We start from the raw sequence: 24,445 nt of genomic DNA on the forward strand, positions 1-24,445 counted from the left end.
TTTTATTCAATATTTCATCAGTAGCAACATGTAGATATTGAACAATTGCGGACTGTGAGAAATAAATTTTCTTAAACGTGGCACAATACAAATGTAAAATGCATACATATATTGGAAATGTCTATATTGAGCCTTGTGCGCGTGTGCGGTGCTGTGTCTATGTTTGCTTATGTGTCAACCATCTATACCATCATTCATCTCTTTGTTTGTGTGCATGTGTGAAAAAGAGTGTTTGGCTGCTACTGTGATGCGTTGCTCTATCCTCTCTCTCTCTATCTATCTTTAATGAGACTACAAATCTCGCTAGTTTGGTGGTAGAGTTGTGTGCATGTGTGGTTGAAGACGTTCTGTTACGTCAAAATGTTACAAACACACACACGCCATTATGGTAGAGCATTCAGCTCACTTCAGTTCATTCACTCATTCGAAAATTCATTCAACTAAGTTGACAAAACGTGTATATTTGTTGTTCACATCCACTCCATGTATCCTGAATGTGAAGCATTTCAATTAATCATGCTTACTGTTTAGTAACTCAAATTCATCCAACTCAGCATCTGTTGTCTCAATTTAGAACAGACACGTTTTACCTAGTAATCAAACATTCAGACTAGTAGTCGTATATATATATTGATAGAATCATTAGCTAAGAGAGTGAGTATTTATTCGTCATCAACCTACTTACCTGAAACTACTGCCAAGGGTCATCATTACTACACTTTTGTTAATACCTTACAGTGCAATAAATTTGACTTAAATAATCCCTTATAACATTGTTATTTTCCCTCGTACATTATTGTGAAAAGCTTGCGTTACTCAATTACTAGTTCATAGCAAAATATCTGAGAACAAAAACTTGTCTTCTAAAAAAGCAGTTAACTTACACACGTCATCAAAAGGAAAGAGAGCAGACCTACAATTGTGCCCTAATGTAATCCAATCCGCTTCAATCTTGTTAACTAGTCTTTTGCGGTCGTTGAGAAAGATAGTTACTGGTCAAATCAGTTGCTTTTATTAAAAATCCTTATGTAACAAAATGGAGCCATTTCTGGAATCAAAAACTTTGGATAAACAAGTTGGTCTTTCTTGACATAGTACCTGATGTTTTCTATACAATGAACAAGTGCATCAGTTGTTTACACTTTGTTATGAAAAGCAAATGGGGTATGAGTTAGCAACTCCAATCTTCGGAGGTTTCCTAAGGAGCTCGAAAAATTTTTTGAATGTTTTTGAATGTAAAAAGATGGGAGGGTTAATAAAAAGTGTGTAATGGCTAGCTAGTATACAATTTGGGGTTAGAAAGATGATCTCAGATTATAAAGTAACTGCCAATAATAATTGCCGATAATAGGAACGAACACCCTGAACTATTAATTACGCCAACAGCAGTCTTGTCTACATCCTTATGTCATCTAAAAGTAGCAGCGGTGTCATTGGAGACGGAGGTGGAGAAAGAAACTACATGAAATGGGTTTCCCTATTTGCTCTAGTAGTTCAGACATCCAGTGTGGTCCTCACAATGAGATACTCTAAGGTCAGTGTATATGCCCAACATTTCGAAACACGAAAACGGTACCAATAAACAATTGTGCTGATATAGCACAAGTGGGGTGGGGGGCAGAAAATGGTCCAACATACTTCTCAATTACTTTTACTTTTTCTGAGAGAAAAAGTAATTTTCATGCAAAGCAACAAAAACTCAAACATTAAAAAACTGAAGCAATCAAATGAAGGAAAAATGAGTTAATTTATTCTTTGTTGGAAAACCAAAAAGCTCTGTCATCAATTAGACTATCGATTTTGTTATACATCAACAAATACGGTCAAAAATCAGATTCTAAATGTAAAGTATCACTTATCGAGTATTTTGATTCACTTCAGCCTGATTAGCAAACTAATGAGACTTCTCATTAAAAATTTGGTGATAAGACCACGAAAACAACAAAAAAATACGGACAAAACTCAATATTAAATATCTTATGACAACAATAAGTGTCAAGTCATAAAAACATCAACTGCCCACTGAATGATTCAGACGCTTGAAACTAGGCACAATTATATCACGTGTGTTAAATGTTATTATCACTCAATTGAAGAAACATTGAAAACAGTTACAAAATTTCCGCTCTTGAAAATTAATTCTCGAAATAAGTTTTCCTTAATTAAACTGAAATATGAAGATTCAGATGAAACTTAATTTTCTGTAGAAATCGAAACTAGCTTCTATGAGTTACAGTAAAAAGTTTCACTTTTCGCGACCAAATCGCAAGCAAAAAATGAAAAATAGGCTGAAGAAAAACCCCGCCTCGCATATACATTACCCCATTTTGGAATAACGCTGGAACAAAAAGCATAGCCTGGAAAATGCCGGAAAACAGCCACCTGTGACCACAATAAAGGCCCAACTTTAAAACAACCTTAATAATGTCAATTGTCAAGAAGTGTTCCAATTTCTTTGCAATTTCATTAGATTAGATAAACATGTCGAATTCAGCTTTTAAATTGGAGAATAGACTTAACACTATAACTGGTAATCAGTATACTCTAAGGAACGTTAAAACTTCAACCCACCGAGTGTTTTTTAACAATAAGCCTAAGAGCGCGGGCTTTATTAGTTTAGCCTGTTTTTCTTAATTCATTTTTTGACGTTGAACATATTCGCAAAAAATTGCAGGATGATTTTTCAAATCCAATTAGTTGAAACTATGAATTGGGTTAAAATAGAAAGAAAACGTGAAATGTGTTACAAAAGTAAAATGAAAAACGTGATAAAAAACTTAGCAGGACAAATAAATGAAAAACAATCCTGAAAAAATCAATATAATTGGATAAAAAAACAATTCTACCTGACCAGTATACCATTTAAGCAATGCGAGCCAAAACTAGAAACTTAGTTAAAACAAGTTCCAGAAGAAGCAAATAATAGCATTCAAAACTTGTACAAGGTGTTTGCTCATAAATATAAGAAAGCAGGAACCGGAAACAGGGTAAAAAAGAAAGACTTGATTGATACATAAGAGGCGAGCTCAGTCAGTTATAAAAAGGAACTTAAAACCCTGATTCGCTGGAGCTCATTGGGCCTAATATCTTCAAAAAAAACTAAAATGGTAAAATATACGCACAAAAGTTAAAATTGCGTATCTGTCCAAATCTCAGTTTGTCTGTTTTAACAATAAAAACTATTCAATTTTGCTAAACTGTACAAAACAACTATGCTGAGACTAGCAGAATTCTGGTTGCACATGTATCAGACAAACAGAAGCAAGAACTACAAAATTTAAATTTAAAAAATGGCCAAACTAATAAATCGCTACTCAAAAGTTAGTCTCAAGCTAATTTGCTCAAAAATGTTGCCACTGAAAAACAGATATAAACCCATGCAGAGAACGATTGGAAAAATTCATTGACTCCTAAAGAGAAGAAACGAAAAATTCAAACAAGTTGCTTATTTTATTCAAAAACCGCTTAAGTTGGTGATATTATGTTGGAAACAAATGCATTGCCAGCGGAACCCAACCACCAGCTTCTCTTCAAGTCACAGTCCTAATAAGTGTCACTGGTTACTAATGAAAAAAACATGAAATGGCAAAAAAATAGTAAAAACTTTGTATCGAAATGAAAATTGCAGTCTTAATAATTCATATTTTAACAGAATTGCAACAACTTTTTGTCACTGAAAATTTCAAACCTCAGAAAGACATTAACCATTTTTTGGCCCTCAAAGAACGATAACCTTGAAAATCGACAAAAATATTTAAAAGATCTTGAAAAATTGCAATTTTTTTGCTATCAGAAACTGTTCAATAAAAAACTTTCTCAAGCAATTTCTTTTGCTTTAAGAATTTCAAAGTTCTTCCAAAATGACGAAAATTGGCTTTTTAACGCTCAAAATTGCATTATCAAAACTTATACCTCAAAAAACACATTAAAAACAAGAAGATGTCCTGCAAACAGCCTCCATTAACTGTGAAACCCGTAAATTAAAAAAAAACAATCAACGTAAAGCCCAACAATGATGGAAAACGGCAATCACAATCTCAGAAGATATTTTCAAGATAAATGCAAGTAATTCCAGATAAGGTAATTCCAGCAACCTAACTCAACACACTAAGCAATTAAGGAACTTCTAAAGCTTACGGAAGGTCTCTATTGAAACCTAGCCCACTGTGCTTTACCTTTTATTCTCATTTGAAACCTCAAAGTTACGTTTAAGTCTGTGAACTCATCGTACAAAAAAACTAGCAGAGTAAGTCTTGAAACACACTCCAAAGACATGAAAAATAAAACACACCACTATCCGAAAGGTAGGCCTAATGATCATTACAAATCAAAAACATACCCGGCAGATTGCCGAAAAATAGCCATCAATTCCCATAACCCCGAATGGGTTTGAAGGCAGACAAAGAAATGGAAAAGACTAATTGATGTAAGAAAACTTTTGAAACTGCTAACTATTTTGATTTCAAATTCTTACAAACTCTTACTAATCAACCATAAGAAGAGACAAAAATAATGAAAACAAAAAGTTTAACAAAAGCATTTTCAAAGTCCGAACTATTTTGATATCATTCCTTAGTTGAACAAACTCCGGTTTCATAGTGCGATAATGCAGGGACTAGAATCAATATCAATAAGCATTTGAGATGGTAAATAAAACTTATAATAACAAAGTTCAAGTAGCGGGCATCTAAAACTGGACTGTATGGGTTTATCCACGTTCTATATGGACTGATTCTGTTCAATTAGGACTGATTTGCTGAGCAAATAGTGTATAAAAGCATTTTGAGAAGAATGAAAGAACAATGAAATAAGCCAAGAGAAGTCAAATAGATTTCACGCAAAATGTCAAAAAAGCGGCAAAACGAGGTAACGCGAAACAAATTTTTGTTCGAAGAAGAGAAAACAAACACAGCAGGACAAGTCCTGAAAAACAACTCAAAACATTGAATGAGAACCATAGAACTACAAAAAACAACCTCAAAAATTGAGAAACTAAAATCAAACAAACTAAATAAAATAATTGTTGCTAAAGCTTTTACCCTGAAGCCCAAACTTGATCCATTTAAATATACCAATTAACCTACGCACAAGCCTTGAAAGAGATTTAGCAACTAAAGTTAGAAAAAGCTAGATTTCAAAACGAAGGATAACACTAGCAAAAATGTGTGACTTTAAAAAGTTAAATCCAATCCATTGCCCACAGGAACTATGCAGTAACTATTCTCAAACCGTAGATGAATTTCCTTGGCCCATGTGGCTGGAAAAACACAAAAGTTCTAAAATTCTAAAAACTAAATCTAAATTCAGTATTGAAATATATAGCTCATAAAAGGGTCATAAAAGTAATTATATCTTGCAAGACCTTTATCATTTTGTCAAACGTTAATTCAAGACTGATCAAACGTAAAACTCAAAAAATGACAAAAAAAAGTAAAAAAATTGCACCATTTTGGGCTCAACAACAGCTAAAATCACAAACACCTTTTAACATTGAATCAGCTAAACCACTCTAAGCACTCAAAGGACTAGTGAAGCCAGCTTCAGGTTTCTAATTAAACTTAATGCTCGCTGGGTTTATCTTACATGTTTATACCGTTTTGAAAGATCAAAGTCATGAAAAATGTAAAACATTTTTTACAAAAAATCCAGTTATTGGAATGTAAAAATAAGAGCCCAATAATAGCCTGATGAGAAGATGAAGACGGCTATTAAGACAAAATCTATACTTTCAGGATAAGCGAGTTGAATACGGTGGTTTTCAATAGAAAGCAAGGAAAGTAATCCAAGACAAAAATGTTAGATGTATGGGAATTGATGTTTAGAAAGAAAATTGTATGAAAGTCATCGGAAAACAGTGCAAACCATTGCAGTGTAAATCATTAACTGAGACTAATGCATTTGCTGTTTCAGATAGTTACAAAGCAGGAACAGCCGAGTGAGACAGGGTCAGGGGGTGAAGAGAGCACAAGCAGCAAAGAGTATTTGAGCTCTACGGCAGTGGTAATGGCAGAACTTCTCAAACTGGTTGCTAGCTTTTTGTTAGTTCTTCACGGGAGTGGATACAACTGGTCTGTGTACAAACGCACAATCAGTCAGGGATTGGGGAGTGTACACGAAATGAAACACGTGGCAATCCCAGCTGTTCTTTATGTCTTCCAAAACAACTTCTTATTCCTCGCCATCAGGTGACTGCTCTGGTGCCCTGTTCGTTAAATTTAATCCATCTATCTCAGTCATCTATCTCTATCTCTCTACAACCAAGGCTTTATTACTTCAGTTGGCTGCTTCTGCTAATAAACAACAGCTTCTCAGCTGTTTTGCCCTCATCGATTTTGCAACTGTTGTATTGAAGTTCGGACTCTCACATTTAAAAAAAAACGTTGAAATAACAAATTGTATTTCATTGTGAACTGGGCAACTACGTGACACGTGTACCTCCGACTCTGATATTACAATTAAACTCAATACTTCTTATTTTCATTGAAAAATTGCATGCAACTAATGCACTAAATGCATTAGTTAGTATAGTGTGTTTGTGATTGTAGCAACCTGGATGCACCCACATACCAAGTGTCCTATCAGCTCAAGATCTTCACCACTGCCATCATGTCTGCCTTCATTCTCAACAAACACCTCTCTCTACTAAAGTGGACTGCTCTCTGTAAGTTCATCATTCACATATTAAAAATATAGTTTATCATCTATTCTCGCAATACCCTTCATTTGATCTTGAAAGATCAGCCATGGTCGCAGGTACAGTTGCAAAAAGAACAATTTTTGCGATCATAATGCAGAGATCAATGCTCTCTAAACGTCATCAAATTCCAGATGACTTTGGTAGTCTCCAGCTTAAGCTTAGTGACAACTTTTCACTGGACAAATGGAGGGGCAAGAAAAGAAGCGGGGCACGGAGAAAAGGCAAACAAGGGCAAAACTGCAGGTCGCACGGAGAGTTAACACTTAAACAGATGAGATGATGAGGGCAGGGTTAAGGCAATGGGGATCCAAAACCCAAATAATTGGTTTTTCAGGCCCATTTAACCTCAGCAGTTTCAGGGAATGCTATATTTAGAGACTGGTAGGGCTCTAAGAGAACTGCTCAGCAACTTAATGCTCTCGAGCTTTACAGCCCCTTTTCAAGACCAAAAGTTTAAAAAAAATGTAGGCCATACAAAAAATTGACAGTAAGGATAAAAGTTTCCATTGATTGCTGAAAAACTTTGATTGGAAGCAAATAAAATCATAGCTGGACAGATTGCCAGAAAACACTCGCGATTCATTTATAGATCTGCGGTTTCAAAAAGGTAAGAATAGGTCGAAAATGATACTTTTTTATTAATTGCGGAGATGTTATATTTTGATTAAGAATATGTATAACTCATTGATGCCTCCATTAACTTCAACCAGATAACCTTCAATTAGAGTGACAATAAGAAGTAAAATAAGAAGTATAATCATTTTTTGAGTAAAATCATTTTCGAGGAGAAAAGTCGTGTGAACGAAAACATAAGAAGCCAAAAGAACAAACGTGCTTACCTAAGAGTGAAGTTTCAGTCGAATTCAATTGCATGAACAAATAAGAAAGCGGATTTGAAAGGAACGTGACATCATATAAACGTAATTACGATCTTAAAGAAATGGGAAAACATAGCCCGCAAATCACCAAAAAACTGCTGTTGACCCTCTTGACGCACATCGGAAATAAAACAGAAAAAAGAGACAGAAAGAGAGAATTTTGTCTAGAGGTCAAAATGTTCGTATTTGCTGCGCAGTTTCAGTTAGATTAACATATAACACTTAAATCAGCTTCAAAACCTATCCAAAAGGTGAAAGTGTTCTAATTTGGTGTGAAGTTTGTTAGATTAGAAAAATTTTCAACTAATTCAGCTAATAAAATAATGGCTGAAAATATGAAAATGTTCTGATTTGGTGTGCAATTTCAGTTAGACTCAAAAATAACATTTAATTCAGCTTCTAAACTGAAGGCTATTAAACTTAATACCAATGCCATCTGACAATCGCTATTAAAAACTTTCATAACCATATGCAACATAAAAATGACAGGGTTTAACTGGTTTTTTGCTTTGCTCTTTTGAGCTTGACTGCGTCCACTACCATGCCTCATTCATTGTGTGAAAGAGTTAAAATCCATTCAGTTGAAAGAGTGAGAACGGGAAGTTAGAATTTAAAAAAATGATGACTTTAGTGATCGAAAATTAAAGAATTAAAACCCATTCAGTTGATACAGCAAGAACAGTAAGTAAGAATTCAAAAGAAAGTGATAACTTAGTGATTGAGAAGCTAAAAAAAAATTAGGAGCGCCTAAATAATAGCCCTTGAGAGACTGACCACTGCTAATAAAAAACCCCTACCTGAAGTACAATTAAAAAATTTTCATTGGCTAAACTAAAAAAGACCTCGAACTGACAAAGAATTGATTCAGAACAGAATTTAGCAAAGCGATCAAATATTGGAGAAACGAAATCAACAAGAGAACGAAATCAAAATCGAGAAAGCTAACTTTTGCACAATCAACGTTTTATCGGGGAATGAGATATTAAGCGAAATGAAATTTTGTAGACTTGAGATACTATCTTTAACTTGAATTTTGTCAACATTAGGCGAGAACCAAAAAAAACAGGTACAGACGACATTTCAAAATACACTTATAGTTATATTGTACTAAAGTTTTCCTATGAACTGTTTTACACGAAAAGGCGTCGATAAATTACAATGTGAAATGTCCTATTTTTGGAGCCAATTCAATTTTTTATAACCCTGGCGAAAGGTTTAAAAAGGATAAAGGAAGAACATTACAATAAATACTTACTGCTCCAATTAAAAATTGTTGGAAGTTATTGAGCCCTGAAAAAAATCAAGGAAAATTGCGGCATAATGCGAGGATGGACCTAAACTGGAATGAAAGTACTCAATAGTAAAATATATCCAGCAGATTGCCAGACAATAGCCGTCGATGATTCCCTTAATCATGATTGGGATTGAAAGAAAAGTATAAAAAAAATATGTTTTTACTAAAACATTTTTTAAGTGCAAACTATTTTGATCTTATTTCGTAGTTGAACATACTCGTGTTTCATAGTACGATGATGCAGGGATAGTACCAATAACAATAAGCATTAGAGATGGTAACTAAGAATTATAAGAACGAAGTTCGAGTAACGTGCATCTAACATAGGGCTTTATGAGTGTATCCATTTCCGTTTATCCGTTTTTATTTCTGATTTTGTCTTTTGGTACTGACTCTATTCAATTTCAATTGCTTTAATGAGCAACTGCTATCTAATAGCACTTTGAGCAGAATGAGAGAAGAGTGAAGATAGCCTAGAAAAGTCTACAACATTCTACGCAAAATTTTACAAGCTGTGAACCAACTTAAAAAAAATTCGAGTTGGAAAGGGACACCACCCCAACAATTCAAATTATTTAGGAGTGCTATAACAGCCGGCTAAAAAGATGAGGGCGGCTATTAAAAAAAATGAATGTTTTTGCGAGCTATTATCTATTAAGGACAACCGTTAGGGAAACTTGAGTACTTTAAAGCGTTAAAGGGATTCTGAAGTAACGCCGGCTTTCAGTGTTTTAATTGGTAATCGCCTAATGTGCTCAAAATTTTAGATTAGAATTTTCGCACAAAAGTTTTTTACGAATATTCCACGGCCCGCTTTCTCACTACACTTTAATATGTGAAACTTCCACGCCACAAAACCAGTGCCCTCTTTGATGAATATTGTAAACATTTTTTCCTTATATTTACGCTACTCGCCAGATATTATAGTCGCAAGTTTTTCTCAGAGATGACTTTGATACATGGTGAAAGTAGAAACATAGAGACCAAAAATGGATAGGATTTCTGCTAGTTAACAATGGTCGTTTAGGATAATGCGCATAAACTTGTGTCTTCAGTATGGATGGCTCTCAGTCATCATGCAGTCACTAAGTTGAAATATAATGCTGAAGACAAAAACAATCCGTGTTTCAGTAATCCTATTCACTGGCGTGTCTTTGGTGCAAGTGCCTAAAGAAGTGTTCAGCGGTCAGAAGGACTTTGTCACCGGATTCACACAAACCTCTAACTTCAAAGGTATTTCATTTTAATGAGTGGATGCATGAACTACACTTTCTGACGTCACACGAGACTTAATGTCTGCTAAATATGATTTGGCAATCTGAGGCTGGCTACCTTTGCGGTTGAAGGCTTTTTCGGGCACATTCTGTTCTTGTGGAGTGATGTAAAAGTTTTGAGTTGATTTCCTGAATAACAGTAAAAAAACAGTTGATAAATGCAGATAGCTTTGCAACTAAAGAACAGTAATAACTTTGATTGAAACAGCCACAGACAAAAACAGAAATGAGCATTGACCTCTCAAACTTTAAAAGGCCCCTGAAGACATGAAAAGAGAACTGCAAAAGGAATAAGAAATTTTAGGAGAAACAGCAAGCAAACAAAACTCTTGAGCAAAATGAAATTTGAACAAACAGAAACAACAAACTGATTAAAATAAACACAATTGCACATCAAAACATACCCGGTAGAATACCGGAAAATAGCCGCCGTTGATTCCCACAACCGCGATTGGGATTGAAAGAAGAGTTACTAATGAAAAAAATGACTTTTGTACACAAACAATTTTAAAGTGCAAACTATTTTGATGTCATTTTGGAGCTGAACATACTTGTAGTGACACAGTGGCTAGCATCAATGACAATGAGCATTAGAGATGGTAACTCAGAACAAAGTTTGGATGACGTGAATCTAAAATTGGGCTTTATGGCTTTAACCCGTTTCTATTTCAGATTTCGTTTTTTGATATTGACTCTGTTCACTTTGAATTTTCTTGCTAAGCAACCGCTGTCTGAAAACACTTTTAGCAGCATGAGAGAAGAGTGAAACTAGCCTACAGAAGTCAAAAAGATTTCACGAAAACTGTTGAACAAGCTGAACTAACGTAAGGCGAAAAATTTTTTCTGCAGCCGAAGACTCCAGAATCCACTCGAAGTAAAAATATCTTACGCTGGCCAATCACTTCGTTATTCTATTCAGTTTGAAACACCAACCGGTGTAAAAAAATTCATAAGGACCGGTGTAAACAATTCATAAGGAAAAAAAGAAATTATGAATTTCTTTCTTGGAAAATTTCCATAGGTTTCGGCTCAAGAAGTATTGTATGTGATAGATTCTCTGGTAAAAATAATTGATTTCAACAATTGACTATCAGACGATGAGATAAATATAACCAACAAACATAGCCGGCAAATTGCCGGAAAACAGCCGCCGTTGACGCTCTTGATGCGCATCGGTATTCAAACAGAAAAAGAAGAGATAGCTTGACTGAAATTTTTCTGTTTTATTTCTGTGTCAAAAAGTGACCTAATTAGCTATTTAATTTTGAGTGCAGCATCAGTTAGTTTCTGAAACTATATTTAATGCAGCTTTTAAACTGAGAACTATTAAGCCTAATACTGGTAATCACTCTAATGAACTTTGATAACCTAATGCTTTATAACTTAATGACAGGGCTTTATCGGTTTATTCCGTTTCTTTTGATTTTGCTCGTTTGACATTGAACGTATTGTATTCACTACATTGCGTAATAATGCGTAAGAAATTAAAATTCATTCAGTTGAAACGGTGAGTGATTTAAGTCAGCAGTCGAGCGTGTAGTTTGTTAGATTCTATAACTATACTTAATTCAGCTTCTAAACTGAAAACTGTTAAGCCTACTACTGGTGTCAGCTATCAATCACTCTACTGAACTTTGATAACCTAATGCTCCATGACTTAATGACCGAGTTCTATCGGTTTATCAAGTTTCTTTTCATTTTGCTCTTTTGACATCGAACCTACTCATTACATTGCGTAATTCAATCCGCGAAAGAATTTAAAATGCAATCGGTTGAAACAGTGGGTGAGCGAATTAAAAAAGGAGAGCGCCTAAATAATCGCCGTTGAAAGGCTGCGGCGCCTATTAATAAATCTTTAAAAAGGAGAAATATCGAGCAAAAAATAGTTAAAGAACAATCTGAAAACCTGCAAATTTTTAATAATGATCTCTGAAAAATGCAAAGTCTCAATAACTGTTCTCAACGCACCTTGACAATTAACAGATGCTGATTTATTGAGCACCTACACGACACCCAAACGCACTGTAAAAAGCAAACCTCAGCAAAAACTTAAATTCACGATATTCTGAATTGATGTGCTTTCAGCCCTTAAATTGTTTCCACTTAACAACCTTAACACTATCAACAATTTTAACTAGAAAGTTAGTCATAAAAACATGTCTTGCAAAATTTTGGAAGACAACGGAAAAATAGTGCAAAAAGCATCAGAAACAGAAAAAAATTAAGTGAAAAAATATTCAAATTTATCCTAATTAAAATCGTTAAAGCAAACTTTACCAAAATCAGAAGGCCTCCAAAACCAACGAAAAAACTTATTTCAAACAATAGTGTATCCCGCAAACACTGATAACATGAAAAAAGCGTCTCAAACGGCGAAATTACAAGATCAAGATTGCATATAAAATACTCATATTTGATTAATATTGTCAAAAACGCTCCCAAGCGTATAGTAATGTGTTAATATGGTTTAAAAGTCTTTACTCAGAAAAGTAAAATAAAATCTAAAAAACTGCTGAGAAAAAACCGCTCAGCGAAAATTTTTCACACCTTTTCTCGCTCTCCCAAAAACGTCTTATAACAAAAATCACTCTCCTCTCTTCAATTCGTTTAGCCGTTTGACCTAAACACTATTTTTTAAGTGAGGCATTGACTTTTATATCCTGTTTTAAATACACTCCAAAAAACTATGGACCAAAAAAAGACACTCCACTAATACTCTTCTTCGAGTCGTAAAAATAAGAGCGCTATAATAGCCGGCTGAGAAGGATTATCAATGGGACATCACATTACGTACCCAGGTTTAGGCTTATCCTGGGATTATCCTGGGTTTAGGATTATCAATTTAAACCGGATTGATCAATTCAAATGAGAAGTTAGCTACTCGAGTGAAGAAAATAGCTCATTTAAAATTTATTTGGAATAAAGCCAATAAAAAAGCTTGCAAAACCTATTCAATGACAGATAAATCATGTCAAACTCTCAGATAGAATTTACAAAAATTGAGACAGTGGCATTTGTTTTGATATTGGAATACATTCATAATCATATGCCACTATACAAGATTTGGTTGAAAATATTGATCAACAATCTTCTCTCGCTAAATCTCAATCTTTAATAAACAGCTGGTCATAACACAATTGATAAAGGAACACAGTTGTTGCAGCAACACAGGACTAATAAAACTCCATCCATATATGGTGGGTGATCCTTTCAGAGCTGACTCTTGTGATGAAATCAAAAGAACAACTCAGAAGTAAAGAAATTATTCAAATGCACAAAAGCAGAAAAAAAATTCACGCAAAATTTTGAAAGAAGAACTGACTAAGAGAATTCACTAGAATCCTTACAGGTTCAGAAAATACAGTACATAATGTGAGATATCAGAGAAATGATCTCAAAATATCGCCGCGGAGCATTGAAATGGACAACAAGAAATTTTATTCAATCCTTTGAGACTTTGAAAGTAACGTTTTTCGTAGTTCTGGGTATTTGCATCTTAATGATTACCGTTTTTGCTACTTTTGAGCGAAAACAATGTAATTTATAAAACACACAATACAAAATGTGTAATTTATTTAACTGACATTGATTTCTTCACACATGTTTTTAGACAACAATTGTGCTTCCTCCCACTTAAACTCGGCTCCAGTTATTTCACAAATCAAGCTTTTTGAAAGATATTATTTTTAAATGCAGGAAATGCCAGGAATAAAATACCTTTCATCACAACTGACTTTTATCGTCTGACTTTTTATCACAATTACAACTAATTGCAATCCTTGTAGTCACAGAAACATGGCTACTTGGATTAAAAAAAATCGAAGTCCTAACAACAAAAATTTCAATGAAGGTAAAGATTACAGGGATCAGCGGCGGAGTTGCAGTTTTTGTGCTAAAACGAAACTCCGCGAAGTATGGCAATGCGATTATTAGTGTTAATGAATTTTTGTCGAATCTCGGGTATTGAATTGGGAAAACCATTGCAAAAAATCTCAACTAATGCATCATATTGCTCAAAGAAAAATTTAGGGGCTGCGTTTTGGGTGAGAGGACAACCGGAAAATCATATTCTGTACCAGACAATTCAAGGATCACAATAAAAATTATTTGAGTCAAAGACACTTCACTGCTGGCTGATTTTGACACAAAGACTTTGAAAATCAAACGCTGAAAAACCAACGCGTATAAATCAATCTGGGTTTTTCAATAAATTGATCATTGCTTATTTATTTAAGATCAGATACAAACATAACCGACTAACGTCGGGCGAATTGCTCCCAAACGACCGGCGAGCGGTTGGCTTCGTCAGTAGCTAGCCATGCTTTAGTGAGGCTGGTTTTAGCTTGATTCGACTCTGCTACTTTTAGTTTTCTAGCCTTGTTAGTAAATAAATCAAATAAAATCTTGTAATTTAAAAACTTGAAAATATTGCAAATATTAAAAGCTTCCAGATTTCGCAGTGAAAACGTTCAAAAATATCTTTTGTCTCTGAAGTTATGTCAAATAACCCAACTGCAAGACTTGAGAAGCGTCGTTGGCCAGTAATGATCGTTAAACTCACAAAAGGACAAAAATATTCAAAAATTTTGAAAACAGTCGCAAATTTGAACAAAATCTTGCTAAAATTCAATATATTAAAATCTTCAAACCATCTTATCGTCTCAAGATACTATCCAGTAGCCATATTTCAAGCTTTAAATAGTTTCACTGGCTCAAAGATTCAAACTTGTAACATAATAATTTTCCAAAAATTTGAACTAAAATTTATCAAAAAACTGCAAAAACTGCAGTCATTAAAATAATGATAACCATACCATTAACTCTAGAAACTATGCAACAGCTTATCATCAAACCTTGGAGAAGGGCGCTAAGACCCTGGTATCGGAAAAATGATAAAACATTCAAAAAGATTCAACAAATTTAAAAAAAATTGCAACTGTTTTAAAAATTGCTGATATTAAGTTCTTGAAAAACATTCCTTGAAAAACATTCCATTACATCTACAAGCTATGCAATAACCTATAATCAAACCATAGAGGAGGTTTGTTGGCTCTTGAGGCTAGATACACCTAAAAATGACAAAAAGTTTCAAAAAACTTAAAAAAATTGCCAATTTATCAAAAAATTGCAAAAATTTGTCTTATTAAAGTTGAAAACTAATTCATGGTCCATAAAAATTTTTCAGTATCATATTTTTAAACCCTCAAGGAGGTTTTCCCGGCCCCTTGGTCTGGAAAGACTTGAAAAATGAAAAATAAATGTCAAAAAATTGAAAAAAAAATTGCAAATTATGTCAAAAAAAATGCTAAAATTCGTGATGTAAAAATGTTGAAACCATTCCACTACCACTAGAATCTATGCAGTAACCTATTATAAAACCCTAGAGGAGGTTCCTTGACCCCTAGGGCTGAGAAAACTCAAAAAACTGACAAAGATTTTCAAAAAGCTTGAAAAAATTGTGAAAATTAGTATAAATTTGCCTGTTTTTAGCGAGCGGTTTTTCATCAGTAGCTAGCCACGGGGGGGGGGGGGGGGGGGGGATAGGTAACAGTGGTTTGGGGGCAACATTGCGGTGGGGGAGGGGCAATATTGGGGGGTCAGCAGTGGGGGTGTCTTTTTTCAACCTCTAAGAACCGCCCTTCACATCATAAGTATAAGTCTCCAAAACAGTTTGAGCTGAAACAGAGCTGAAAGGCTCCAAGAGCACTTAATGCCCACTGGGCGCTACCTGTTTATCCCGTTTTTGAGGACGAAAAGTCAAAAGCGTCAGACGAAAAATCGGTCAAGCGAAAAATCGCATAAAAAAAGACCGACAGGACTAATATAATTGCTACAAACTTCATTTGAGAGCAATTAAAAATTTCGGCTTAATTCAGCTAAAACAGAAATAGATCGCAAGATTGTTTCGTTTGTAACACTTATCTGGAAGAGTATCTCAGAAAGAGTATCCAAAAAATTGCAACTAAAAACGGAAAGAATAACTTAGGTTTGGACCTCTTCATTCAAGTTTTGAGGACAGGGTTAGACTAAGAAAGCATGTACAGTAGTGCATGTTCAATGTTTCTGTTACAATGTTTGGAGTCAGCATTCACACTTTGATTCAAATGGAGAAATCCAGTGACAAAAAATGAGTAACAGAAGATTCACCTGAGACAAACATAGCCGGCAGATTGCCGGAAAATAGCCGCGATAGACGTTTGTGGCCTTCCATGAATTGAAACAACCAAAGAAATAAGATAGACAGATCGACCACCAGTTTTTAAATAGACCACTAGACTTTTTGAGTTAGATTCGGACTGTCATTTTTATGAGACACATTTGCTCTACAAGGAAAAAACCCTAATACAGCTTTTTTAAAATTAATATTTGATATTCAAACTCAAGACTCTATTACTCAGGAATTAGGGCATATAAGTTTGGCACTACTTAGATGCACACTACTTACCTTTAATTAGTAAATGTTCAGAAAAAAAAGTTCCATAAGTGAGTTCAGAAGTCATTTTTTGAGTGAGGTAAATCACGCAATTGGCCTAAATGCAGAAATGACAAAAATTTTAACTGCAAAGCAATAGAGGTCACTGAAGTCAATTCCAAGAAGTCAGGTTGTAAGAATCATCGATGGAGACGACGAACTAAAAAACATAGCAGGGCAAGTCCTGACGTACAATTCAAAGAATTTTCATTGACTAAACAGAAAAACTAGACCTAGAATGGACTATGAGTGAATTGAGAAAACTACTTTGAAAAAAAAAGAACAAAAAATAAGAAAAAAAAACAGAAAATCAATGTCAGAATGCCGCATGTGAACAAAAAAACCACTAGCGAGAAATGAAAATTTAATTCAAACAAAAAAACTAGGCCTAGAGTGAGCTGTGAATAGATTGGGAAAACCATTTAGAAAAAAATCCGATCCAAAAAATCGAAAAAACAGTGAAAATCAGAATGAAATTGCCGCATGTGAAGAAAAAAATCACAATCGAGAAAGCGAATTTTTGTTCAAACACCGTTTTCTCACTCTACTTTAAAATTGGAGCGAAAAAAATTCACGCCGCAAAACCACTCGCTTTTTCGCTCCATTTCCTGTTTCGGCATGACCAAAATCACTACTCCAATTTGACTTCAAAAATCATGAAAATGTGTGAATAGATCTTAAAAAAAAGACAGCGCCCCAATACAATTCAAATTCTTTGAATTGTAAAAAAACCACGATGTCCCCAATAATAGCCGCTATCGCTTCGCGGCTATTAAACATACCCGGCAGATTGCCGGAAAATAGCCGCCGTTGATTCCAATAAGCATGATTGGGATTGAAATAACAGAAGATATTGAAAAAAAAAAGATTTTTGTCCAAAAACATTTTTTAAGTCCGATTTATTTTGATGGCATTTCGTGGTTGAACATACTTCTGTTTTAGAGAGAGGCTACAGGGGCTACTATCAATACCAATAAGCATTAGAGATGGTAACTAAGACTTATAGGAACGACGTTCAATTAGCGGGCATCTAAAATTCGGCTTTATGGGTTTATCCCGTTTCTACTTCTGACTTCAATTTTTTATACTGACTCTGTTCATTTTGAATTGCTTTGCTGAGCAACTGATGTTCAAAATCACTTTTAGCAGAATGAGAGAAGAGAGAAACTAGCCTAGAGAAGTCAAAAAGATTTCACGCAAAATGTTGAAAAGGCGGCAAAATGAGGTAAAGCGAAACATTTTTTTATTCGACGAAGTAAAAACATAACCGGAAGAATTCCGGAAGCGACTCGAAGCACCAAAACTTCACAAAAAGCTGAAGCCATTACCTTTTGTATTAAACCATTAACTCATTACCTCCACGGGTCTGATCTAAAAATTGGTGAAACTTAAACCACTGCCACCAAGAGAAAGAAAATGCAGCAAAATTTTATTATTGAAAACGTTTGGTAACGTTAAAAAAGTCTGAAAATTTTAGGATGGTCAAAAAACTGATAGCCTGACAAAGCTGACAGGGCCATCAATTGCCCTCAGATAATTAATGATTCTAATCTCAAAAAGATCGCGAAAGCAAACGGCAGAAAAACTTTTCAAAAAAGACAGGAAAGTCAAAATTATTCAAAAAAGAGTGCTCAAACTTAAGAATCAGTGAACTACTACAATTAGATTTCTAATCACGGCAATTAGGACAAAAATAATACATGATTCTTCCTTGTTGTATATATGCTAGACAACATGATTTCATACTAATTCAAAAATTAAATTAATCATAGAAAAACAAAAGCAATAGAATAATTTTCAAAGACAAACAGTCGTCTAAAAACAACACAAAACCCGGAAGACAATTGCAATGAATAGCATTAAGTCGAATTAATGGAAAAAACTTTCTAGCAAACTCCCAGTACTGCCTTATATTGAATTAAATCAATTGCAAACCGAAGAAACCAAGATCTAAGAAAAAGCTGAATTCATTCAATTTTTTAACAACTGAAAAAATCAATATAACGAATACAAAAGTAGCTGCCAGGACAAAACTAGAATGATACAAACGAGAATGTGAAGAATATGGACACAATGTTAGGAACACCGTAACAAAAAGACCAATTCTTGATTTTTGAAAGTTAAAAATCAATTTTAAAAAAATCAAGAAAAACGAGCACATTTCATTGATCAGCATTCGAGACATAGAAAAGACAACGAGTCATTCGAGACAAAAATCCAACTTGCTGAACAGAATAAAACAAGAAAAAGAAGAATTCAGACATACGAAACAATGAAACATTTTGCAAAAAAGTGGTCAAAAAATATTTAAGACTGCATTTGTGAAAAAAAATTATCTATTTTTTCAAAAACTTAACACCAAAAAATGTTTGAATTTGATTGAAAATGATTGAAACAAAATTAAAGTCCCTCATGTTCCCCAAAATACTATTTCTAGTGACTAAAAGCAAAATACAAACAAAAAACTGAAAAAAATTGGCAAAAAACTAAGAAAATCGGATTAGCAAATGTACAATTTTATGAAACAAAATTACATCGAGGTAGAAAGAGGCATTGAGTATATGAATTATCAAAGGGAAGTTTCCATATTAACTGATTTTTGACAAAAAACAGCTAAAAGATCCAAAAATGAAGTAATTAATAGAAAAAAAAGCCAAAAATTAACTAAAAAATCAAGAAATATGTGCCAATTTCGCATTTGAAACGCAATTTCAGGCTATGCAAAATACTGTGCTATCAATTTCCGGAGTTTACATTTCAACATGGCATCGATTAAAAATTATTTCTACAAAAAACCAAATTACAAGCAAAAATACTAGGCCACTTAAGACGAAAAAACGGCTAAAAACGGATATCTATATGTGCCATTCAGTCAAAAACTACTTTTCAATGTCAAAAAGTCATTCACTAAACGCAGCGCATGATCAAAAAACTTCTCTCGCTCAGAAAAAATTAGTTCACACTGCAATTTTACTCGCTTTCGCTTTTAGGTCAAAACATCGTCTGAACGAATAGTACTTCCGGTAAAAAAAAAAAACCTTAAAAACATAGCCGGAAGAATTCCGGAAGCGACTCGAAGCGTCAGAATTTCACTAACAAAACCGTAATTGCAACGGAACCCACTACTTTTTGTATTAAATCATTAACTCACTACCAACCCAGGTCTGCTCTAAAAATTGGTGAAACTTAAACAACTGTCAACAAGAGAAACGAAATGCAGCAAAATTTTATATTATTGAAAACGTTCAGTAACGTTAAAAAATCCAAAATCTTTAAAGTGGTCAAAAACCTGATAGTCTGAAAAAACTGACAAGGTTATCAAGAGCCCTCAAATGATTCATGAGTCTAATCTGAAAAAGATCGCGAAAGCAAACGGCAGATAATAATCTTAGAAATAAAGTGAAATCTTTTCAAAAAAGAAAGCTGAAATTTAAGAATAAAAAACACCTATAATTACACTTTTGATCACTGCGATAAAGACACAAAACAACACACACCTGTTCCTTCTTGTACATAAGTTAGACAACATGATTTCATACTAAATCAAAAATAAAATTGATCATAGAAAAGACATAAGCAGCAGAATATTCAAAGGCAAAAAATCGTTTTCATTAATACCAAGACCGGAAGAAAGCTGTAGTAATTAATCATCAGTAGAAATTTTGGGAAAATATTGCTATCAAACTCTCAGTACTGCCTTATGTTGAATGAAATCAATTGCAAACCAAAGAAATGACGAAAATCTAAGAAAAAGCTCAAATCATTCATTTTTTACAACTGAAAAATCATTATACCGACAAAAATGTAAGTAGCAGAACAAAACTAGAATGATACAAACTAGAATGTAAGTATGGGAACTATGTAAGGAGCACCGTAACAAAAAGAAATTCTTGATTTTTGAAAGTTGAAAATCAATTTAAAAAATTCAAGAAAAATGAATACCTTTCATTCTTCAGCATTCAAGACATAGAAAAGATAACTAGTCATCCGATACAAAGATCTATCCTCCCGAAGAGAACAAAAAATAGGAAAAAGCAGAATTCATAAATACGAAACATAGAAACATTTTGCAAAAAAAAATGTTCAAAGAACTTTTAGGTTAAGACTGCATTTATGAAAAAGTTTTAACTGTTTTTTCAAAACTTAACAACAAAAACGATTTAATTTTTATTGAAACGAAATCAAACTCCCTCATGTTGCACAGAAAAACTATTTCTAGCAATTACAACTAAAATACAAACGAAAAACTGACGAAAATCGGAAAAAAAACTACCAGAATCGGATTAGCATATGTACAATTTTATGAGACAAAATTACATCGAGGTAGCAAAAGGCGTTGAGTACAGGAAATATCAAAGAGAAGTTGCCTACTAACTGATTTTTGAGAAAAAGACGTTTAAAAGATCCAAAAATTAAGAAATTAATATAAAAAAAAACCAAACATTAACTAAAAAATCAAGAATTATGTGCCAATTTTCAACTTGAAACGCATTTTCAGGCTCTGCAAAACACTGTGGTATCAATTTCCGAGGTTGACATTTCAATATAGTATCGAATAAATACAGGAAACCAAATTAGAAGCAAAAAAATTGGGCCACTTAGACGAAAAAACGGCTAAAAACGGTCATCTATATTTACAATTCAGTCAAAAACTACTTTTCAAAGTCAAAAAGTCATTCACTAAACGCAGCGCATGATCAAAAAACTTCTCTCGCTTAGCGAAAATCTGTTCACCAAGACAGCTTTTCTCACTTTCGCTTTTAGGTCAAAATGCCGCGTGAACAAATCTACTTCCTGTAAAAAAAAAAAACCGAGAGAAAACCAATACTCCTCTTCGAGTCGTAAAAAAAAAATAGGAGCGCTATAATAGCCGGCTGAGAAGATGAGGGCGGCTATTAATAAAAACCAATTGAAGAAAACGCATTTGTCATATAAATGGCACAGAAACTGAGTAAACCAAAAATTACAGAAGGCAAATTGCGAGTTACTACAAAAAATTACTAAAAAGCAAAAAATGATGGAAAAAAATCAAGAATATGATTGAGAAAAATAAAATGTATGTATCAAAAGAATTCTGACTTGATACCTCTGGCGTTCCGTGAAAAACAGTTTTAGAACCACATTGGCAATTGCATGTCTGTTTGTATACAGGTCTGGTGTTCATTCTGATGGCCTGTTTCACTAGTGCCTTTGCGGGAGTGTACTTTGAGAAGCTGCTCAAGACAAGCAGGACATCTGTGTGGATCCGAAATATACAGCTGGGATTCTATGGCTTCGCCTTTGGCACCATTGGCAGTCTCTATCACGACTATGATGCCATACAAACAGCAGGCTTCTATCAGGTACACCAATCACGTGGGTTGAGTAAAAAAAAATGATTACAAAAGTGATTGACATAGAATCACTTTTACTCCCTCCAGTCATTTTTGAAATGACCTGACCATTGATGCCTTGAGTGTTTGCAGGGCTACAACTACCTAGTGTGGTCAGTGATTGGACTGAATGCGATTGGTGGTCTGATAGTGGCAGCAGTGATCAAGTATGCAGACAACATCCTCAAGGGATTCGCCAATGCAGTCGCCATCATCTCATCAACCATATGCTCATACTACATTCTCAATGACTCCACCAACCTAGACATCAAATTCGCACTCGGAGCATCCATGGTAATCAGTGCCACATTCCTATACACGTACAATCCACCTGCCTCATCCTCAACAGCTGCCACCACCACAATTGTTGGGCTAACCAGGGCTGTTGTATTTAAACTTGTCTCATCCGTAGGAAAACTATTTGGTTTTGGTCCCAAACACACACAGTTCATAATGAGAGATAGTGATATTCACTTATCGTAAAAAATTGGCACAATTAGCTAACTAATTAATAAAAAGTTGTATTGTGCTGTACTATGTTTCGTTGTGTTGGCTTTGATGGTACATATATATATTCTGACTTCCTGCCTTATTGTTAATTAATTGGTAGAGTTATACGGTTGGTTTCTTGAGCTTTGACAACATTTCACCAATTCAAACATTACGAGAACACTTTTGAGAAACAGAAAAGCAACTACTGCTCAAGGATGGACAATTTATGAATTAAAAATATTTTCTGTGCCTTCTCGCTCCGTGATCCGAGTTTGACCAACACATAAATTCAGTAAAATATAGAACAGCCTTAAAAATGGACGGGGCCCAGTCAAAGTATTACGGAATGTACACCAGTGTAAAGTGTACCGCCATTGCTATGAAAATCTATCGATCAAAATTGAAGGTGGAAGAATCTGTCTGAGTACATGATAACAAGTCTAGGAATGGAATAAAGATCATAACATACTAACGTCTACGAAGTGCTCTCAAACGACTGTTTGTCAAGGGGTTGGCTTCGGAAGCTTACGATTACGAGCCCTATGATCACTCAGTAAGAGGTGGCGTGGGTGGCGAAAATTAGGACGCGGGGGCAAGAGTACGGAGGGTAATGAGAAAAGGGGGGTTGTCGCTAACAAGGCACATTTAAACTGGAAATTTTAAGGTGCCTATAACCATTTGCTCCATGTCTTTTATTAGTTTCTGATAAGATTTCTTTGAGTATAAGAAAGGAATATTAACTGATTGGAAAACACAATACCACGATATCACATCGTACCAATACAGCCAACAAGCCCATGACTCTATATGCTCACCAACAGACTAAAAATCGGAAAACAATTAGAAAACTGCTTTTTAGAAAACACCATAAGGGAGGTTTTCTGGCCCCTGGGGCTGGAAAAACACTGTATAATGACAATAAATGTCAAATATTGAAAGAACACTAAGTTTTGACAAAAATGGTAAAATTCGTGATTTTAGAAAGTTGAAAACCTATCATCAAACCCTAGAGCAGGTTCCTTGACACCTTGGGCTTGAATAACTCAAGCAGACAAAACTTTTCAAAAGTTTGTGAAAATTAGTACAAATTTGCGTGTTTTTTTAAGAGTACCCAAATATATAGCTCTTAACTTGGTAATAAAAAGTACTTTTGTCTTTCAAAGGACCTTTATCAAATTTAACCAGCCTCAATTTTAGACTGGTCTAACAAAAAAAATCGAAAAATGACGAAAAAAACACAATAAAAATTGTGGGCTCAAAACTCCTAAGAATGACCTTTCAAACTTCAACTACGGCCTTCCCAGTAGCTTCACCACTAAGCACTTGAAGGACGACTAAACTCGGCCAAGGGCTTCTAACGAAACTTAATGCCCACAGGGTGCTACCTGTTTATCCCGTTTTTAACGAGAGAAAAGTCAAATGGGTCAGACGAAAAATCGGTCAAGCGAGAGATCGCATTTAAAACTTCTTTTGAGAGCAATTAAAAAATGAGGAAGTCAAAAAATAACAGTGCAATAGTTACCAACAAACAAATAGTATACTACTAAATTATCTTACAAAACAATTAATAAACACCTTCCAATAACTATATCCTCATTAGTAACCGATGAGACCTAATCATATATATCTAATTAACCTAATCATATATGACAATTAGCGACTCTAAATTATCTTACTAAACAATTAGTTAGCATCTTCAAATAACTATATCCTCATTAGAAACGGATGAGACCTAATCATTGAAATTAGGGGTAAGACCGCATAAGTTGATTAAGACAGCAATAAATACAACAAAAACTAGAAACAAATCAACAACCCACTTAGAACAGATGGGTTTGTCATTATTCAGACAATAAGATAGGACTAAAGAAAACAAGCAAAACACGAAAAGTTCGATAATTTGTCTCGGAAACAATTAGTGTTAAGGCAATAGAAAGCATTAGCTTTGAACTGAAACAATTGAATC

At 34.3% G+C, this 24,445-nt stretch overlaps 2 protein-coding genes across 13 annotated transcripts in view; one reads left to right on the forward strand and one right to left on the reverse strand.

Moving 5' to 3' along the window:
- The window catches only part of LOC142346283 (uncharacterized), a 175,476-nt gene that overhangs the window by 31,997 nt on the left and 119,034 nt on the right, over nt 1-24,445 (reverse strand). The window lies entirely within an intron of this gene.
- On the forward strand, nt 210-22,657 carry LOC142345891 (UDP-N-acetylglucosamine transporter-like). 12 transcript variants are annotated; one of them, XM_075398328.1, is made up of 7 exons: nt 210-1,075; nt 1,352-1,534; nt 5,911-6,185; nt 6,546-6,661; nt 10,001-10,102; nt 21,767-21,957; nt 22,081-22,657. In XM_075398328.1, the coding sequence occupies exons 2-7, from the start codon at nt 1,406-1,408 to the stop codon at nt 22,468-22,470; spliced, it is 1,203 nt and encodes a 400-aa protein (XP_075254443.1). In that variant the 5' UTR covers nt 210-1,075; nt 1,352-1,405; the 3' UTR covers nt 22,471-22,657. The 12 variants fall into 12 exon arrangements, with proteins under 12 accessions (XP_075254443.1, XP_075254440.1, XP_075254444.1 ...); XM_075398325.1 differs by having other exon boundaries at nt 210-995; XM_075398329.1 differs by having other exon boundaries at nt 210-988.

This window comes from Convolutriloba macropyga, chromosome 9, assembly GCF_964194025.1.
Source record: "Convolutriloba macropyga chromosome 9, txConMacr16.3, whole genome shotgun sequence".
NCBI lineage: Eukaryota > Metazoa > Xenacoelomorpha > Acoela > Convolutidae > Convolutriloba > Convolutriloba macropyga.

What these genes read in the sequence shown, in the direction of transcription:
- LOC142345891 (XM_075398328.1), top strand. Translation starts at nt 1,406, where the DNA reads ATGTCATCTAAAAGTAGCAGCGGTGTCATTGGAGACGGAGGTGGAGAA. An exon ending in ACAAACCTCTAACTTCAAAG is followed by an intron (nt 10,103 to 21,766) that starts GTATTTCATTTT and finishes GTTTGTATACAG; the next exon opens with GTCTGGTGTTCATTCTGATG. An exon ending in AAACAGCAGGCTTCTATCAG is followed by an intron (nt 21,958 to 22,080) that starts GTACACCAATCA and finishes GAGTGTTTGCAG; the next exon opens with GGCTACAACTACCTAGTGTG.